Below are 17,903 nucleotides of genomic sequence, written 5' to 3' on the forward strand. Positions count from 1 at the left end.
TTAAAACATGAAAAACACAACTGACATGTACTCATAAAATTTTATTAGCAATTACATACAATAATACTGAATGGATCAGATGGTACTGTGCCAATTAATAATTAAAATCCCAAAATGATGCACAGCATGTGCTGAATACGAGGTAAAAATTTGTATACTTTTGTTCCTCTAATTTCTAAGTGAGACAATCTTAAAGTTAAATAAACCAAAAATGAATGAGAAGTCAAACAGAAGGTAGAGATACAGTAGCTGCAACGGATAATACGTTTGCTCCAGCACAAGCAGTTCGGCCTGCGCTCAGACGAGGGAGCCATGACTCCAAACAGTCGCAGTGCAGGAACGGCGCTGAACCCTGTCAGAGGATTAGGAAAACTTTGCCGCTTGGGGAGGAGGTCCCAGGAATCCTCCAGCCTGTTTTGTTGCAGCTCTGGAGGGCGCAAGACCGAGCATCTTCTGAATGTTCTGGACAAAAGACAGCAAAAAAAAGGGACTCTCTGAGAAAGCAGCAAACCACAGATACTTTCTGTCACGTGACAAAGGCTCGTGAGTCAGGAGTAGCTGTTGAGGCACGAGGCAAAGCAGGCGGAAACACACACTCAAACCTCACCTTAGGCAAGGGGCATTATTATTCTTATGTGTAACTACAAAACACTGTATTCAGTTTGATGGAATACTCAGAATATAAGTCTTGTGATATTTGCTTTTCTTAACGTCAACAAACACCATGAAAAGACCAAAACCAACAGTGAACTGATGCTACTGACGAGTATGGTCTGTGTATCCAAAGCCAGATAAGTGCCGTAGAGCTCCATTGCTGTCACTCAACAGCAGCAATCGACGACCGACACCGTTGCACCGGGTGACATGTTCCCACAATACCATGAACACACACACACTGTAGTTTATTTTGACTCAGTCTCATATATCTTCCTGCTGCCATAAATACTCACTAGAGCACTAAATGTGGAGTAATCCGCAGCTGCCCAGATGTTTTCACTGCTTTGAAAAAAAAAATTTTTTTTTTTTTTTTTTTTAAACCAATTTTTTTTTTTTTTAATTCACATCTTCAGCAGGAATCAGTGGGCTTGGGGATGAGTGCTATAGTAGGGTGACACACTTTTTTAGTTCCAGTCTTTTCCATGGGATGTGTTGACAATAAGAAAAATATTCGACAACACCAGCTTTATCCTTTTGAATATGCTAGAATTATGATTGTCCTGTCCCAAAGCACAGAATGGCTGTATCAGGTTTAAACAATACAAGTGTCTCAGTTGTTGAGTTTACAAAAGTCACTTTGCAATTTCTGTTTTCCACTCATGCTGCAAATAACTCTTATAAATATACGATTTTTTTTTTTTTTTTTTAATAATTGCTTAATTGTTTTGTTTTCAAAACTTCAACAAGGCTGAAGTCTGGGGCTGCATTATTGGCCCTTGAGGATTAAATGTTACTGCGAGAACACCGGAAACCACAACGTTGGACCAGAAAACAAATTTGCAGGATATGAGGAAATTGAAGAGATGATTCCTTTCTTTGTGGGACAAACAATGTAAAGCTTGGCCTGAGGGTGGCACAAGAGAAAATGCTATGTCACTGTCTATATCAAATCAGCTGTCCCTAGATGCCCCCATGAAAACTAGATCATATATCTCAAGAGCTTTATCCTGATTTTATGTCAAGTATTTGACTAATGTGAGCCTAATGCTAACATTTCAACTTGCATAGCATGCTTAGTATGTTAACATGTTAACTTTTACCATGTAACGTTTGAAATGTTTGCAAATTATCGCGCCTCGGAGCTTCGTATGCTGGTCCATAGCTTGCTGCTCAGAAACTTGTTGTGTTTCCTCTCCAGAAATTCTGGCTCCCTCCGATAAAATACATCCCATTAGATCCACAACTGTCCAGTGACATAAAGATAAAAAGGTACTGATCCCACCCTGGGTCTAAAGTTTGAATTGTAGAAGTTACCTGTCTGATGGACATGGTGCAGAGGATGTAAAGGAAGATAAAGGAGCAGTCGGTGTAATCCTCGCCCAGCAAGTTGCGATGTGACAGTCCCTGGATGTACGACAGCGGCACGAATGGCAATTTGGCCACTACTCTTCCATCAAAGCTGAACAAAAACAAAAAAAATAGATTGTGGTGTAATATTGACGGCACGTTTATAGTAGTGGACTGAAACAAATACAGGAGATACTTACTCTAACATAACATTTCCTTTTTCCAAAGCAAACAAAAATTTCGTAACTTTCAGTAACCAACACAGACTTACAGTCATCAACTTTTCCCTTTTTCCTTTCATTTTGTTTGATTTTGAAACGAATTAAATATACACCATTGACCTGATGCAACTGTGTGAAAGACTCACATGGAGTTGAACATGCCCATCAAAGCTGTAAAGCAGAAGCCAATGGCAAACATGGACTTCATGCGCACCTGCAAACAAACGCATGTAAGATTAAGCATGTCAATTTAAAACTAGATGACATCTGACTGGACTTTGGCCAAAGTGACCCATTGAAATGTCACAGTACTTTCTTGTATTGATAAAGTAAAAGCGTAGGTAAATCTGTTAATGCTCTCATACAATACTTATTCTAAACTGCAGGTGGCAGATATGATGATATGCCAGCCACAATCCCAGACACAATCTCATATAAAGATGAGATAGGATCATTTAACCATTACATATTCATTGTAAAGAAGTTGCCTCACCATAGAAAGGTCTCTGTTGTTGTTCTTCAATTTCTCTTCTTGTCTTTCTGTAATACATTCAGAGGCATAGATCACTTATCAAGGAAAAGGCTCATTGTGCCAAAAAGGTCTGCTCATAAAAGCAATATGTTGAGGTCTTCCTCTTCCATTTATCAATGTTTTCTTAAACACAACTTATCGCAATTTGTTCACTGGGTTCTTACCAATCTTCTTCTTCTGTTGACGTCCTGCAGATTCTGTGATGGTTTCCTTTTTCTTCTCAACTAATATCAAACGGGCAAGAGAGAATGCAATAAACGCTCCAAATAAAAACAATCAATGCAAAAATAACAATAGTACGAGGCTCACAGATGTGTCACTCACGTTTTTTGCTTTGTTTTTCTACTTCAGCCTTTAGCCTCTTGTACTTTTCAGTCCGATACACTAAAACCCAAGTAATTCCTGCAGAGAAAATCACAAGGAGAGGTTTGTTTGTAAAAATAAAACAACTCTGAACGGACCACCGCCGCTGTGGTGCAACATAGGGTCGGGTGATAGAGACTGTGATTTGTCAACTGTGAGGATACTTTTCAGTCCCTAGATTTATTAGATTGTTTATTTACTGGATATAAGCTTGGTTATAAGCTGTCATAAAGAATTTTATCCATATTATCCAATTGTATCCATCCATACATTCTTGGACATTCAAATGTTCAAGACTATTAGTGATTATAAATGGAAGAAGAATTGAGAGCCTTGGATTTCCCTGCATTTAAATGTTTGCTATTTCACGGCTGACTTGAAAGACTTGCAGTTTTCCACAGCCCTTAAATGCCACTCTGACTCTAAAACTACAAAACAACTTCAACATGTTCAACGAGCCCTATTTTCGAAACTTTAATCAACTAAAATAGGTGTAGAAATGCCCATTATCATAGTCATATTAACTTGACTTTTCCTTTTGATTTCTATTCCCCTTAATGAGTATGGCTGAAATGGAGAGGATGAGTTCCCAAAAAGCGTCTCGACGAGCTTCTCGCCGGACTATTATTGTGAAAGTTGTAGCGGAAGCTCTATGCCTCGTTCTGTCTGCCTTGACACTAACGTCAAGCATTAGCTTGCTTGGCTAAACTCGCTGTCTAGTTTGGAAAAGGTACCTGCCTCAGAAGCACCAGACTTATCACTTCATCAATATCACTTGACCTGTTGACATTATTTCCCCGCTATGGAATCCAGAGTGATGTTAAAATTGACTGCATCGATGAGGTTGTTTTTTTTTGGACGGTAGTAAAATGCCGGAGGATCCGTCAGGAGGATTTCACTCACCTTCGGCTAGCAGCGCCGTGCAAACAGAGATGAACACGATAAGAATGGTGTCTGCAAACATAGTGCTCATGGTGATAATGTCCTGTTTGTCCGATCGAAGAAAGAAAAGGTTGTTTTTGTTTTGTTTTTGTTTTTTTAAAATCAGAAATAACCCCCTGAACACATCACGCTACTCGGAGCTTCAGTATCACAGAGCGATGTCAGCATTGCTCAGGAGGGCAGACGTCTGAAAAAAGTATTTCCGGTTCATCGGCTCGACCGCAAAAAAAAAAAAAAAAAACGGCAACACTCAATACTTGATGGCAAAACTTTACAACAGTTCTTCTGAGAAAAAAACAAATCAAAACTGACGTGTAGGTGTTGATTTATCCACGGGCATTTCTGAGGGCGAGTTGAGAGCCGCGATATCGGATAACACGTAAAGAAAATACCGGACGGAGTCGAATGACCAACATCTGCCACTGTATCAACGACAATCACAAAACACACGTCCATTGCACCACAGTCGGATCACTGCATTTCAGTGGACTGAAATATAAATAAGAAATACATTTACAGAAAAAAAAAACAATTAAAACAAAACTGTATTTCACTCAATATGTGTTTAATGTATTATCTTTAAAATCAATGTTCTGCTGATGCAATACGTGCTGATGGATTAGTGAAATAAATGTTCTAAAATTAGACATCTGCATTGTTTTAACATTATTATTTCAAATGTTGTGATGCAGACAAGTACGGAAGCCGGAGAGTGCAGAGCCGAGTCCGGCTGGTCCCTGGGTTTGGTTTGGCAAAAGGAAACCAACTTTCGGAGCGCTTTTTAAAACGCGACTCACAAAAGTGCCCCACGCTCAACGCGACGGTGACCCAGCGGCCCACGGTCCCGATGCGTTCCGGCGTAACCTTCCCAGCCCCCTCGACTTCACCCCTAGCGACATCTCCGCAACACTGAATGACCTGCTATCATCCTCATCCTCATCCTCCTCATCACCATCATCATCATCGCGTTCATGCCCTGTCACGTAAGCCTCATCGTCACACCATCATCAAATGGGCGGAGCGCGGACCCCCCCCCCCCCCCGTGCCGTGTGTCAGAGAGCCGCATCGCGCTGCAGATGAAGCATGGCAGGCGACAGCGAGACAAAGCCAGGTGACAAAGCCGAAAATGAGAGCACTAATCGGCAGCCTTTCCTCATCGGCGTGGCCGGAGGGACAGCCAGCGGCAAGGTTGGCACTCACGTCACAGTTCGGGATTTTGGATCCCCTGGTGTTTATGAGGGGCTTGCTGCAATGTTTGCTCTCTGGGAGCACCGACGGAGAGGGGTTTGATGCCATTTGCTGTAGGGAATTTAGGGATAACGCGCATTTCCCCCCTGGAAAAATAATCGCAGTCTCTTTACCATGTTTCGGCCGGACTGGTTGGACCGATTGTGCTGCCGGATCCGCGGTGAGCCTAGAGCAGGGCCGCCCTGCTGCATGTCAGGACAGGGTAACAAGTGCACTGTCAAAAATATGCGTTGTCTTAGATGGTCAATAAAGTAGTGTGATGGGCCTACGTGGGGAATCAGACTCGAGGACTCCCATATGTCCACGGTGTGTTTTCCCAGTTTTTCAAATGTCGGGGATATGGAGGCTGGAAGGGATCAGAGTCAAAAGATAAGTGAGATTTGCGTTAATTGCATCAGCTGCGCAGGGTCTGCTGGCTAGAAGCTCGTTAAGAGACCAGAAAATAAAAGGCACTTACAGACCCTGGGAGCTCAATAAACTCCCCAGTTGGGCCTAACCAAGGGGAATCTGGCTGTCGTGTCAGGGTGCCATGCTGCCCGCAGGACATAGATTTCATAAGCATATTAAACATCCAGATGTGGTAGCCAGGTGAGTTTTTAAAATGAATATCTGTATTATCTGTATTCTTGTTTCTGGTGGATCTGCTGGTATCACACCGGATTTTTCTTCTTTGCGACACTGATGCATGCACTGTCGCCGTTTGTTTGACTAAATATCTGCACTATCACTCTCTCTTCTGAATCCAGTAGTGGTGCAGCAAAGGTTTTCAGTGGTTGCCAATAAGCGTTGTCTCTTCTGAAGATTAAAAAACACGGATGCGTTAGTTTTTATATTTAGTCACACAGCTACTTTGCAGAGTGGATGATCAGCAAACACACCCCCAATACAAAATCAAAGTCTTTATGAATTCTTCCATCATGTGTGACAGATTTGGTTTAGTGAGCGGTCAGAGAGGCAGGGACGCGAATCAAGTTAAGCAGGAGGGTAGCCAGATGTATTTCCACGTTTTTATCACTAAAGTGGCCTATTTCTTGACGTTAGCCTTGTAGCAGACAGTATGTTGTTTTTCCTCATAGGCGATTAAACGAACAAAACGTATATTGCGGTTCAGCAGACAGTTGTTTGTGGGTCTGACTTCCTGCCATTATGCCCCTTTTTCCTCCCACTGGAGTAACTGCTCACCGACGCACCTGTTCTCCCACACGTGTTATCTGAATGGGGAGTAATCTGTCAGTCTTTGTGTATGCGTCTGCCAGGTTCAGATATGATGGAAAGAATCCAAATGTGCAGCTTTTCTGTCAACACGGATTTCTAATAACAAATCAAACTATGTCTGGACACCACAAAGACATGATTAAAGTATACCGAATGAAAATGAAAGTTTTGTTTGTATTTTGAAATGCGCCGGTCAACTTGTACGGACAACTAGTTATTCTCCAAAAACAGAAGGATGTGGTAAATCAGGTTAGCGAGCCGTATTTGATCATACGGCTTGTTTTGTTTTTCTGGTGTGGCTAGTCGTCGGTGTGCAGTAAGATCATGGAGCTGCTGGGCCAGAATGAGATTGACCACCACCAGAGGCAAGTGGTCATCCTCAGCCAGGACAGCTTCTACAGGGTCCTCACCCCGGAGCAGAAGGCCAAAGCACTAAAGGGCCAGTTCAACTTCGACCACCCAGGTACGTTGGGATTAGGCACTTACCATACCGCAGTGCTTCCGTGCGTCATCTGAAAGCAGTCTAATCGAGGATGGATGTCTGTTGGCCTGGAACCGTTGTGTGTTTCCCTCTGGGAAACCTTAGCATTGTTTAGTCAGAGACGGTTCCAGCACTTAACCTGTAATGTGATTTTAGGCTTTTGGTGTTAGGTTTGCTCAGCCAGTGTCTGGTGATATTTCATCCTGCTAGAGAGACGATTTTAACTGCTTTGTACTCTGTCCTTCTGTACAGATGCATTTGACAACGACCTCATAATCACAACTCTGTGGGACATCAAGGAGGGAAAAACAGTTCACATCCCTGTTTATGATTTTGTTTCCCATTCCAGGTGAATGAGTCTTGTCAAGTCCCCACAGAGACAACATTAAAGAAGTGTATTTGCATGTTTCAGCCCATGAACTATAAAACAAGTCTCCGATGGCCACTGTGGTGGATTAATTACTCTACAATTTACGAAAATAGATTACCATACCATAGTAAAATGAATAGAAACCAATGGCTGCCTGGACTTTGAAAATCTGAAACACCACAATAGGCTTTGGAATATGGACATCAGTGATGCAAAGTACATGTAAATTGTCGTAAATAGGCTTTTCTGTTTTTTGTACATAATGCACTGGGACAATGAAGAGAATTAGAATTAAACATTTAACATTTTTCACTGTAGCTTTGAAACAAGTCTGTGTGACTTTCGAAAGGGGAAATGACACATTTTTCGTTTTTACCAAGGAGAAGTTCAATTCATTAGCAATAAAACACACCATTGCTAATTTCAATTCACTGTGGGCTTTTTTTGTCTGGTATGACCAGTAGCTTAAGGTGGCTAATGTTAGCAAACGTTAGGCAGATATTGCTGTATAACTGACATTACTGAGTCAGTTTGACTTTATGATGCTAATTCTTGTGACTCTGTTGCACCATGTTTAACATATGCCATTATTGTCACTTGTGATTACAATGGCTGCTGTTCAGCAAAGCTTACATAGGCACCCTTTAAGTGTTTTTATACTTAATGTCTTTTGTATGGCAGGAAGGAAGAGACAGTGATAATGTACCCTGCTGATGTGGTGCTGTTTGAGGGTATCCTGATGTTCTATTCTCAGAAGATTCGAGACCTTTTCCAAATGAAGCTGTTTGTGGACACTGATGCAGACACACGGCTATCTCGCAGGGGTGAGACACACAAGCATGACTAGACAATTTCCTTCAATTTTAAACACGAGGCAAACCTCGTGCTCACTGAAGGAGATGCTAAATAAAAGGAGTAGTTTGACGTTTTGGGGAAATAAACTTCTTCACTTTCTTGCTGAGAATTAGATAAGAAGATCAATACCAGCCTTATGACTGTACACTAAATATGAAGCTACCACCTGCAGCCACTTAGCTTTGCTTGGCAAGATGACTAGAAATGGAGGAAACAACCAGTCTAGCTCTGTCCAGAGGTAGCAAAGCCTGTCTACCAGCAGCTGTAAAGCTCACTAATTGATATGTGCTATCTTTTTGTTTGTTTTATCCAAAAAAAATAGGTGTTGTGCATTTACAGGGGCTATGTGTCAGACTATTTCTAGGACGGGCAGAGTAATTTCCTGGAGTTGCCCCGTCACCGTGAGGTTGCCAGGACATAAACCCCCTCAGAACCGCAGTATGTCATTTTTACGCCTCAGTTTTTATACAGATTAAACAAACAAGGTCTAACGTGTTATTTGTTGAGCTTCGGAGGTACTGGTGGGAAGATTTTTTTATTTATTTATTTTATTTTATTTATGAACCTTTTGGACAGAGCCAGGCGAGATGTTCCCAGTCTGCTAAGCTAACCAGCTGCTGGCTGTAGCTTCGTATTTACCATACAGACTTGAGCGGTGTCAGTCTTCCTCATCTAACGCTCCCAAAAAGTCAAACCATTCCTTTTTTGAGAGCAGGAAAAGTGTTACACACTCTGGCTCCATATGCATTTTTCTTTCATTAAGACAGACGATGTTTCGGCCCTCAGGCCTTCTCGAAGATCTTCAGGATCTCCAAGAAAAAAAAAAAATGCATATGGAGCCAGTGTGCGCAACACTTTTATCCTGCTCTCAAGTCTGCATCCAGTGATCAGCACCTCACTACAGTCCTTGGTGTACTATTCCTTTTAAAGATAACTTTTCTCGGATCTTCTTTTCAGTGCTGCGTGACATAAGCGAACGTGGCCGGGACTTGGAAAGCGTTCTAGCACAGTACATCACCTTTGTCAAGCCTGCGTTTGAGGAGTTCTGTCTGCCAGTGAGTGCATATTGTACAAGTAATACAAACTCAACTCAGGTTTGCATGGTTGTGTCCCTGAACATGGACTCATGGTCAAACCCTTTTGCTTTTTATTGACAATATTTAGACAAAGAAATATGCGGATGTTATAATACCAAGAGGAGCTGATAACATTGGTGAGTATTTGTGCTTTTTTAGCCTGGGAATTTCTTCAAGTACACCACATTAGAGATTAAATTATTAAAACAAATGCGAGAACAGCGTTATCATGAAGGACACAGCTGTGTTTATGTCGACCTGCTGGCTGGGAATTGTTCTCTCAAAACTAAGGTAGCAAAACTTTTTTGCTGTTAGGAGAACAAAACAGCTTTATCTATTAATAGGAGAAAAGCACATCCAAAACAAACTGCAAAATAAGCCCATACTGTTGATACTCTAAATATGTTGAAGCAGGATACCTTGACCTATCCCCAGTTTTTGCCTCTTGTGCAGTACCATTACATTTGAGCCACAGAGATAAGCATCTGAAAAATAATTTTCTGAAAAATAAAAACCTGGGTAAAAATCCTTATCATGCAGTGGTTGGGATATTTTTTTCATCCAGATGGTTAGAAGTCTTTAGGGATTTGGAAAATGTCTGAATCCCTAAAGATTCAATGGTATGGTATGTTCTGTTAACCTTCTAGGTTTTTACAAGATCACCGGCTATTTGTTTTTTTTTTTTGTTTTTTTTTAAATCTGCAATGATGCTTAAATTTGCGCCTCAAATTTAATGGTAATACGTGGGAGACAAAAACGCGGACTAACCCTGGCCACACAATCTGTTTGTCTCTCAATACAGTTGCAATAAATCTCATAGTCCAACACATCCAGGATATTCTAAATGGTGGTTTGACCAAACGGCTGAACGGGTGGTTTAACAGTTACGGAACAACGAAGAATGAGCCGAATGTGGAGTCCAGCAGTCGGCCGCACTGAACACGGCGCTGTCCCGGAGAGAGGAAGGAAGGTTCACCTGCACGTGCCGAATGTGCTCCACAGTGAGGCTAACGAGGCAGAAGTAACTGCCCGGAAATCAAAAGGCCTGCTTTTGATATGATTCTGCTTGGATTGAGGAAATCAGTAAGAAGAAGGGAATTCTTTCCCAATGGGGCTGGTTTAAAGCAGTTGCATTCAGTTTTCTTTTTTTTCTTTTTTGCTTGGGTACTGTATGAGATTGAAGGGGGGAGAAATACAAAGGGGCTCGCTTGTAATTTAATTTAAAACTGCTGCTTGCCTTTACCACAGCACTGAAACGGAGAAACTAAAGAAGCAGTAATGGTGTCTACAAAAAGATTTCCGAACACTTGAAAGCCTTTAGCCATACAATAAATGCAGTGTAGCAACATGCTGTTTCTTGGCAGGGCCCAACCCTATCCATCTACAGTTAAAGGTTCACCGTGCGACCTGCCTGACCCTTTATCAATGCAAATTGCCTTTTTTTTTTTTTTTTTTTTTAATTTTCCAAGCTCTATTTAAAGCATATTTTGACTCATAGAAATTTTGAACTGATGTACTGATGGGTTGAGATTTCTGATGTTTGTGTCTTATGGCTCCAAGCTGCACTTGCTTTGTCATGTGAAACTCTAAATTAGTTATTAAGCAAATTAAACAACCAATTTCCACCTCAAATCATGTGATGTATGACATCATCTCCAAAGATAAATTTGTTTTTTTTGTGTGTAATCGTTGATTTTTACCTTAATGTGGTATTGACATGACTGTGACGCATTTAAAAAGATGTCGATGTTATATAAAAACAGTCAATTATGATGTTACGGAATTACCACGGAAGTATTATTTTTCTTTGATTCCCTCAAACTTGAATCCTCAGATGCACATGTATGCAGGTTTCACTCAAAAGAAGATGCATTCAGCTGCAAACTGTCAAGTACAAGACACCCAATGTAAATGTGTTCTGTAAATGTTTAATGCAGGTTTCTTCCTGTGTATATATATATTTCTTATGATAAAGTTCTCAGGTACTCTTTGTTTTCTTGAGTTGACACATCTGAAAATAACAAATCCTTGTGTTTGATTGATTTTCTGGTTCGGAATCTTGTGTTGCACCGTTTCAGTTAAATCTAATGTGTGTTTCTGTTTTACTCTTAATCGATGTGTTGAGAGGAAAAAAAGTGCCACACGCTGCCGAGGGCTCTGTTCTAGTTAGCCGGAGACATTTCATTTGCTTTTAAGCTGCAAACACTGTGGAGTATTGTGGAGTGGCAGTCAGGGCCATAGGTGCCAACGAGGGACGCTGAGGTCATGTCATTCGTCTGGGAATTTGAGGGCTTACACATGGTGAATCTTTTATTGGCTTTTTTTTTCACTGTAGACATTCTTAAATGTGGGCAGGATAACAAAACTGACAGCTGACTGGGACCGCTGAGTAGAACGTAGTAACACCTGTGCTTTTCCTGCTATGACGAGTGAAAAGCTCTGCTGTGAAAAAGGACCATTCCAGTATTTTACTCAATTAACATATTTAACTTTGACTCCATTTGGGCCAACAAAAAAAAACACATAGAATGTATAATTTTTTTAATTTATCTTCACATTCATACTTATTTTTTGAAACCCCTGTTTCAGTAATATCCTTGCCCAGATTTATATTTTCATAGTGTTTGTGTTTTGGAGGATTTAGTGTTTTTCTCTGCTGGAATTTTATTTCTGTTAGTGTGGAGAAAACATTTAAATCTTTATGTCGGGAATAAAAAGATACAGAAAATGAAATTTAACTGTCAACCGAATAATTTAACATGAGAATCCCAATGTCCAGAAAGCAATTTGAGATCTTTCCTTTCTAGTGTCTGGTCAACATTTTGTGATGGGGGTTAAGGGGTCCGTCCGTTGGGGGGGGATTTGGGTTCATGACCTCAGTATGGCCCTGAACTGTATGTAATGTCAGAGGTCTACAGCTGTTTCCCAAATCCATACTGAATCCAAATTCTCTGCAGGTTCCCAGTTTGTATTGTGTACTGGAAAAGTCAGAAAATAAAATATTAAAAGTCAGTATGCAAACTAAAAAAAAAAATCCTTGTGTTCTGAATGTGCTGTTGATGGATGCTATTCTCCCAGAATGCGATGCTTGAAGGGGAAAGAGACTGATCACAGCTGGAAAAAAATTAATCGTGAATGTTGGTGAAACACTGTAGCGCCAAGAACGTCTCACAAAACGAAAAACAAGTTGTCTGAAAACATATTTTGCTGTCTCTCTGGGAAACGGCACAAGTTCATTCCCAGTTCGAATAAAACTGCTGATTTTTGTGTATTACCTGTAAAAACAATATAGTGTAAGGATCGGTCGTATGTATACAGTTAGTGTGTTGTATGGAATTGGGACACAGCATAAACTATGTTATGACAGTACACTATTTAAAAAAAAAAAAAAGGTCACATAAGCTGAAGTAAACTATAGATTTGAATCATATGAGACTTGGTGACAGAAGAAAAAATCATTTATTGTTTTCCTTGTAGTCCACTTAACAGTCACTATGCATTACACACATATTACATTTTTATCACAAACTGGTAATTATGCAACAACACACATTGAAAATGTTCCTCGGTATAAAAGGTATTTATTAAGAACTGTTGTGCCCCCTGAGTCCATTTTATTCCTGTAAAGCCCCGTCTGAAGGAAAAACAGGCGCAGTCTCTGTTCTAATCCAAACTGCCGCTTGGCTTCGTTCCTGGGTATGAGGAGAAGGCACCGCTTTGCTTGCGTCCCGGCACTGAGCATCTGCGCCACGCGAGAACCTCTTTAACGTCACTCCCCGACTGAGGAGTTCCGCCCAAAGAGGCCCCGGTAAAGTTCGCTGCGTGCCTCGTCGCTCATCGAGCTGTGGTCCATAGGAGCCATAAAATTAACCAGCTTACTGTGGATCTGGAATCTGACTCTACGCCCTTTGCTGGCTTTGGTATCTACCTTCTTCTTGATCTTGCTGCGTAATTTCTGGATGGCCAGCCACTGCCGGCCCATAGAAACTTGGTCATTGGGATCGGCTGCACTCGTCTTGCGCTCGATGAGCTCTCTCAGTAGTTGGTGGTAGAAATCATCATCATCAAATATGTCCTCATCCACATCTCTGAGATGTGTGTTTGCTTTCAGCTGCTGCTCTGCCTCCTCGCCTTCTGTGGGGGCAGTCTCGGAGGCTAGAGCAGGGGCCTCTTTTTTCCCCAGGATTCTGTATTCTGAGCGTCGGGTCTGGGTGCGCCGCACCAGCCTCTCTTTGTCCATCAGCACCTGCTCCACCTGAGTCAGTATGTTCCTATCAAAGGCCCCGAAACCTTTGCTGCTCTTACCCATGGTCAGTCTGGTTTTGTCGTGCCACTTCTGCAGCGTGGCGTTGCAGTAAGGCTGGAAAGCGGCAAAGCGCTTGGCCATGAACTCTGGGTACTCCGCCATCTCCAGTTTTCTTTTAGGCGCTCCAACCTCCCGCACCGACCCCGCTTCTTCCTCATTCTCATCACTGTTTATCTCCTCGTCTTCACTCGGAGCTCCCGTCTTCCCCAGAGCAATGGATCTCGTGTCTGCGTTCTGGTACAGCAGCTGATCGTGCAGCTCCAGCAGGGACCTTTGCAGAGCCTTTAAAGCTTTGTGGGTGTTCTTCAGCGCCCCTGCGAGCTCGCCTCCACCCCTCCTCTTGAACTCTGGGAAAGACTGCGGCTGTGGAAGCTGGTTGGCTGTCAACAGAGCTTTCTGGAACTTGATTCGTCCCTCGAGCAGCTGGTCCCACAGGGCCAGCTGGTTCTTCACAGCTTTCCCTTTCTCAACCTCCTCGTCTACTTTCTCTTTTGAAAATGTGCGGACGGTTCCCTCATCCCCGTCATCTTCATCGTCGTCTCCCATCTCATCGTCGTCAGAGCCTTCATCTCCATCTCTGCCTTCAGTCTCCTCGACACTATCATCATCTTCTTCACTCACTCCCAGGTCATCCATGCCCTCTGTCAACTTGTGGAAGTCCACTCCCTGAGGGAACGTCATGTCAGAACCCTTTGTCTTAGATGCCAGTCTGGCATCTAGTCCATCGATGCCCACCAACTCCTCATCATCATCATCATCATCATCATCATCATCCCCCATTGAGTCCTCTTCTTCAAGCTCTTCTATGGTGCCGTCCTCCTCCTCCTCCTCCTCCTCACCAGATCCATCAATATCCATCAGCAGCTGTTTACGAGAGACTGCTTTCCCCACGTAGCGCCTGTCTGTGTCTGAGAGCAGGGTTGTGTTGTGCTTCCGCAGGGCACTGAGGCCCAGTCCATCTTCGTCGTCGTCGTCGTCGTCGTCTTCGTTGAATCTTTCGATGACTTTGGCTTTGGTCGCCTCGTCATTATCATCTTCTGGATCCGCGAATCTAGGCAAAGGATTCAACAAAGCCTCGAGCTCCTGAGAAAAGGAGCCTGCCATGGGGAAAAAGTTTACAACAACCACACGTGTGTTGTAGTCTGGACCGCTCTTCGGTGCTGTAGGTGATGACGTTATTAAAATGCGTCGGATGACCAGACGTTAGGTCCCTGGGAGTTGTCTTTCAGGCAGAACCTTTTCTTAGGCTTCATATAGGTTCCTGACAAATAATGGGGTTTTTTTTCCGCAGAAATCGGCAGTTAAACCCCAGCATGAACAATTAACTTAATTAACAAAACAATAAAATTTCAAGACAGTTAAATCAAACAAAATCCAGATGTCAATAAGTAAAAAAAATGTAGAACTAATCTAGAACGAATCTATTTACAAAATTAATAACATTACAATCAAATTAAACCACGTCTCGTCTGAGGTTCAACGGAAAACAGAGTAGTAGATGTGACTGTGATGTTTGCCCATGAGAGACAGTCATTTTTTTTGGATTATCGACCTGAACGCTGTTAAAATCCGTTACCTCCCCTAGAAAAGCGCCGGAAGGGGCTGTGCGCTGCTGGGGGGTGGCCAGAAGTACGTTTGCTAAACCAAACAGTTAATCCTCATCCTTAAGGTCTTATCTCTTGTAAAAAACAGTATTACTGTTTGAAAACACGTTTTACAAAGCATAAATCTCACCTGGTGCTAAATAAGGCCATGCTATCTATAGTAGGGAACAAGACATTTAACTGAACTTAATAAGGCAATTTGAGTCCAAAAGTTAACAGACTAAACTCAAAAATAAAATAAAGGATAAATAGATTCAATGTCCTTTTACAGAAGTAACATAAAGGGGAAATGTCGGGTATAAGATTATTTTTTGGGAATAGTGCCTTCCCAGCACAGTAAGAAGTTCCTGAAAGACAAATATCGGGGCCCTTTCAGTCAGTCAGTCGCTTGACCCGTTACGCATGCGTACCTTTGTGGCGAGGCGCAGGGCTTCTCTTGCTTGCTGAGTGTTGTTTCGCAGACTTGACCAGAAGGAGTACTTTCTGGGGAGTAAAGATGTCAACAAGCGACTTCTATTTGAGATATTATGTTGGGCACAAGGGCAAGTTTGGACATGAGTTCTTGGAATTTGAATTCAGACCTGACGGTAAGTTCAGCTTTTGGCGGAAATAGAGATGTGTTAGCTGTCCTGCTTCTAAGCTAATGTCGCTAGCCAGCGGGTAGTGGGTAGGCCGCAGCGGACTCAAAACGACTTGCTAGCGCCAAATTCTCCTTGTGGTTCCGTTGTATGAGAAACGATAATAGTTCACGTTGAGACGGCTTAGATTAATGCGTCAAAATCGATTTATTATCAATGCAGTAATGTTTCAAGTAATATTTCAAGCGCACATGAGCGCCATGTAGCCTTTAGGGATGGTAAGAAGCTCATGCGTTTTGTGAAAAGGTGATGCATCGTTTCAAATTTCGGCTTCAACCTGTATATCTTCTTGCAGGCAAACTGAGGTATGCAAACAACAGTAACTACAAGAATGACGTCATGATCAGGAAAGAGGTAATGTATGATTATAAACACGCTAAGTGAGTGAACACTACTCCAAAACTTGGCAATCATTGGCAATCCATGCTGTGGGGGTCTATTTGGTCATTAGGGTAAAATTCTAAGTTCACTGTCGCTATATAATGGTACTGTTAACATAAACCCAATCCTTGACTGAATTCGTTGATATCAGTAAGGTGACCAGATTTGGGGCTTACCTGTTGATGCAGTACGGTATGTAAACTAGGGGTGGGTTGATAATGGTCATGCATGAAGAGAGATTCGTTGTTTCAACACAGTGAGGAACATGAAGCCATGTTTTGTAGAAAAATAAACAATATCTGACATTTTCCCCGCTCTCACATTATATCTGTATTATGAATACTATATGGACTAATAAAATGGACTACTTACATAGCGCTTATCTAGTCTTATTGACCACACAAAGCACTTTACACTATTGCCACATTCAGCCATTTGCACACACATTCATACTTGCTTTTCTATACACACACACACACCGATGATACATCGGAGGCCATTTGGGACACTTTGACATGTGGACTGGAGGAGCCCGGGATCGTACCACCAACCTTCTGGTTAGTGGACAAACCGCTCTACCTCCTTAGCCCACAGCTGCCCCTATATGGCACGGGTCTAAATGTTCCAAAGCGTAACCTGGTTCATCTGTCTTCTGTGTACCAAACCAGGCATATGTACACAAAAGTGTGATGGAGGAGCTGAAGAGGATCATCGATGACAGTGAGATCACCAAGGAAGATGATGCACTGTGGCCGCCTCCTGACAGAGTTGGCAGACAGGTTTGTGGCTCTATTCACTGTCAGTGACCAGATTATTTTGCACGTTTCTCTCCAGCTCCTTAATCTGATATCGTTCCTAATGTTTCCTTTGTACACGGCCCACTGCACATAGAAAGCAGTTACTTTATTAGAAAAAGTTTTTGGTGTGGTCACACGATGTATTTCTCGTTCAATAAATGTCCCCACACTGACCACCTGTTATGGCCCGATATTATTTAAATAAGGTCACACATTTTGAACCACGTACAGAGAACTGCACTTTTCAATATTTGATATCATCCATTGCTGATCACAGATTTCAATATCAGCACTGGCACTGTGGTAAATCAACTGCACTGATGAACTGAACCAAAAACGTTTTTGAAGCCTTCAGAGTAACTTGCCGGTATTTGTCACAATATTCACAGGAACTGGAGATCGTCATTGGTGATGAACACATTTCATTCACAACTTCCAAAATTGGCTCCTTGATTGATGTCAACCAGTCAAAGTGAGTGCTAAATCCAAGAGCTGGGAAATTAGACACTGTATATTTGTCACTGACAAAAGGGCATAGCTTTAAAAATTGCACTGTGTTTCAGGGACCCTGAAGGTCTTCGTGTGTTCTACTACCTGGTGCAAGATCTGAAATGTCTTGTCTTCAGTCTCATCGGTCTACACTTCAAGATCAAGCCCATCTAAAATGTGGATTTTGCTTGTTTTAATTGCTTTAGCTAATGTTTCTGTTGTTGAACTACCACATTTGTACATTTGCTTTTGGTGGAACTGTTTTTTATTTTAAATAAAGGGTGAGAAAAACATACTGATTTGCCTAAGCTACTTGTTTAAAGTTCAGTACAAGTGTCCTTTGCTGGTAGTGACACTAAATAACTTTTAAATAACTATTTT

At 42.0% G+C, this 17,903-nt stretch overlaps 4 protein-coding genes across 5 annotated transcripts; 2 read left to right on the forward strand and 2 right to left on the reverse strand.

Moving 5' to 3' along the window:
- Positions 1-26: 26 nt before the first annotated feature.
- Positions 27-4,282, reverse strand: tmco1 (transmembrane and coiled-coil domains 1). Its single transcript, XM_040128073.1, has 7 exons — positions 4,024-4,282; positions 3,082-3,159; positions 2,922-2,981; positions 2,719-2,765; positions 2,372-2,439; positions 1,972-2,116; positions 27-462 (listed from the first exon to the last, which is right to left on the reverse strand). Exons 1-7 carry the CDS (start codon positions 4,091-4,093, stop codon positions 364-366), a joined length of 567 nt encoding a protein of 188 aa, XP_039984007.1. The 5' UTR covers positions 4,094-4,282; the 3' UTR covers positions 27-363.
- An 810-nt stretch (positions 4,283-5,092) lies between these two features.
- uck2a (uridine-cytidine kinase 2a) lies at positions 5,093-11,332 on the forward strand. Of its 2 annotated transcripts, none has more exons than XM_040128070.1 (7): positions 5,093-5,250; positions 6,829-6,988; positions 7,259-7,355; positions 8,058-8,200; positions 9,189-9,286; positions 9,396-9,444; positions 10,110-11,332. In XM_040128070.1, exons 1-7 carry the CDS (start codon positions 5,146-5,148, stop codon positions 10,244-10,246), a joined length of 789 nt encoding a protein of 262 aa, XP_039984004.1. In that variant the 5' UTR covers positions 5,093-5,145; the 3' UTR covers positions 10,247-11,332. The 2 variants fall into 2 exon arrangements, with proteins under 2 accessions (XP_039984004.1, XP_039984006.1); XM_040128072.1 differs by lacking the exon at positions 5,093-5,250 and adding an exon at positions 5,459-5,898.
- A 1,415-nt stretch (positions 11,333-12,747) lies between these two features.
- Positions 12,748-15,149, reverse strand: aatf (apoptosis antagonizing transcription factor). Its single transcript, XM_040128068.1, has one exon. The coding sequence runs from the start codon at positions 14,715-14,717 to the stop codon at positions 13,077-13,079; it is 1,641 nt and encodes a 546-aa protein (XP_039984002.1). The 5' UTR covers positions 14,718-15,149; the 3' UTR covers positions 12,748-13,076.
- A 436-nt stretch (positions 15,150-15,585) lies between these two features.
- On the forward strand, positions 15,586-17,825 carry magoh (mago homolog, exon junction complex subunit). The gene is made up of 5 exons (XM_040128074.1): positions 15,586-15,804; positions 16,151-16,209; positions 16,905-17,015; positions 17,423-17,505; positions 17,597-17,825. Exons 1-5 carry the CDS (start codon positions 15,714-15,716, stop codon positions 17,694-17,696), a joined length of 444 nt encoding a protein of 147 aa, XP_039984008.1. The 5' UTR covers positions 15,586-15,713; the 3' UTR covers positions 17,697-17,825.
- Positions 17,826-17,903: the final 78 nt, after the last annotated feature.

This window comes from Xiphias gladius, chromosome 6, assembly GCF_016859285.1.
Source record: "Xiphias gladius isolate SHS-SW01 ecotype Sanya breed wild chromosome 6, ASM1685928v1, whole genome shotgun sequence".
In the NCBI taxonomy this organism is placed as follows: domain Eukaryota; kingdom Metazoa; phylum Chordata; class Actinopteri; order Istiophoriformes; family Xiphiidae; genus Xiphias; species Xiphias gladius.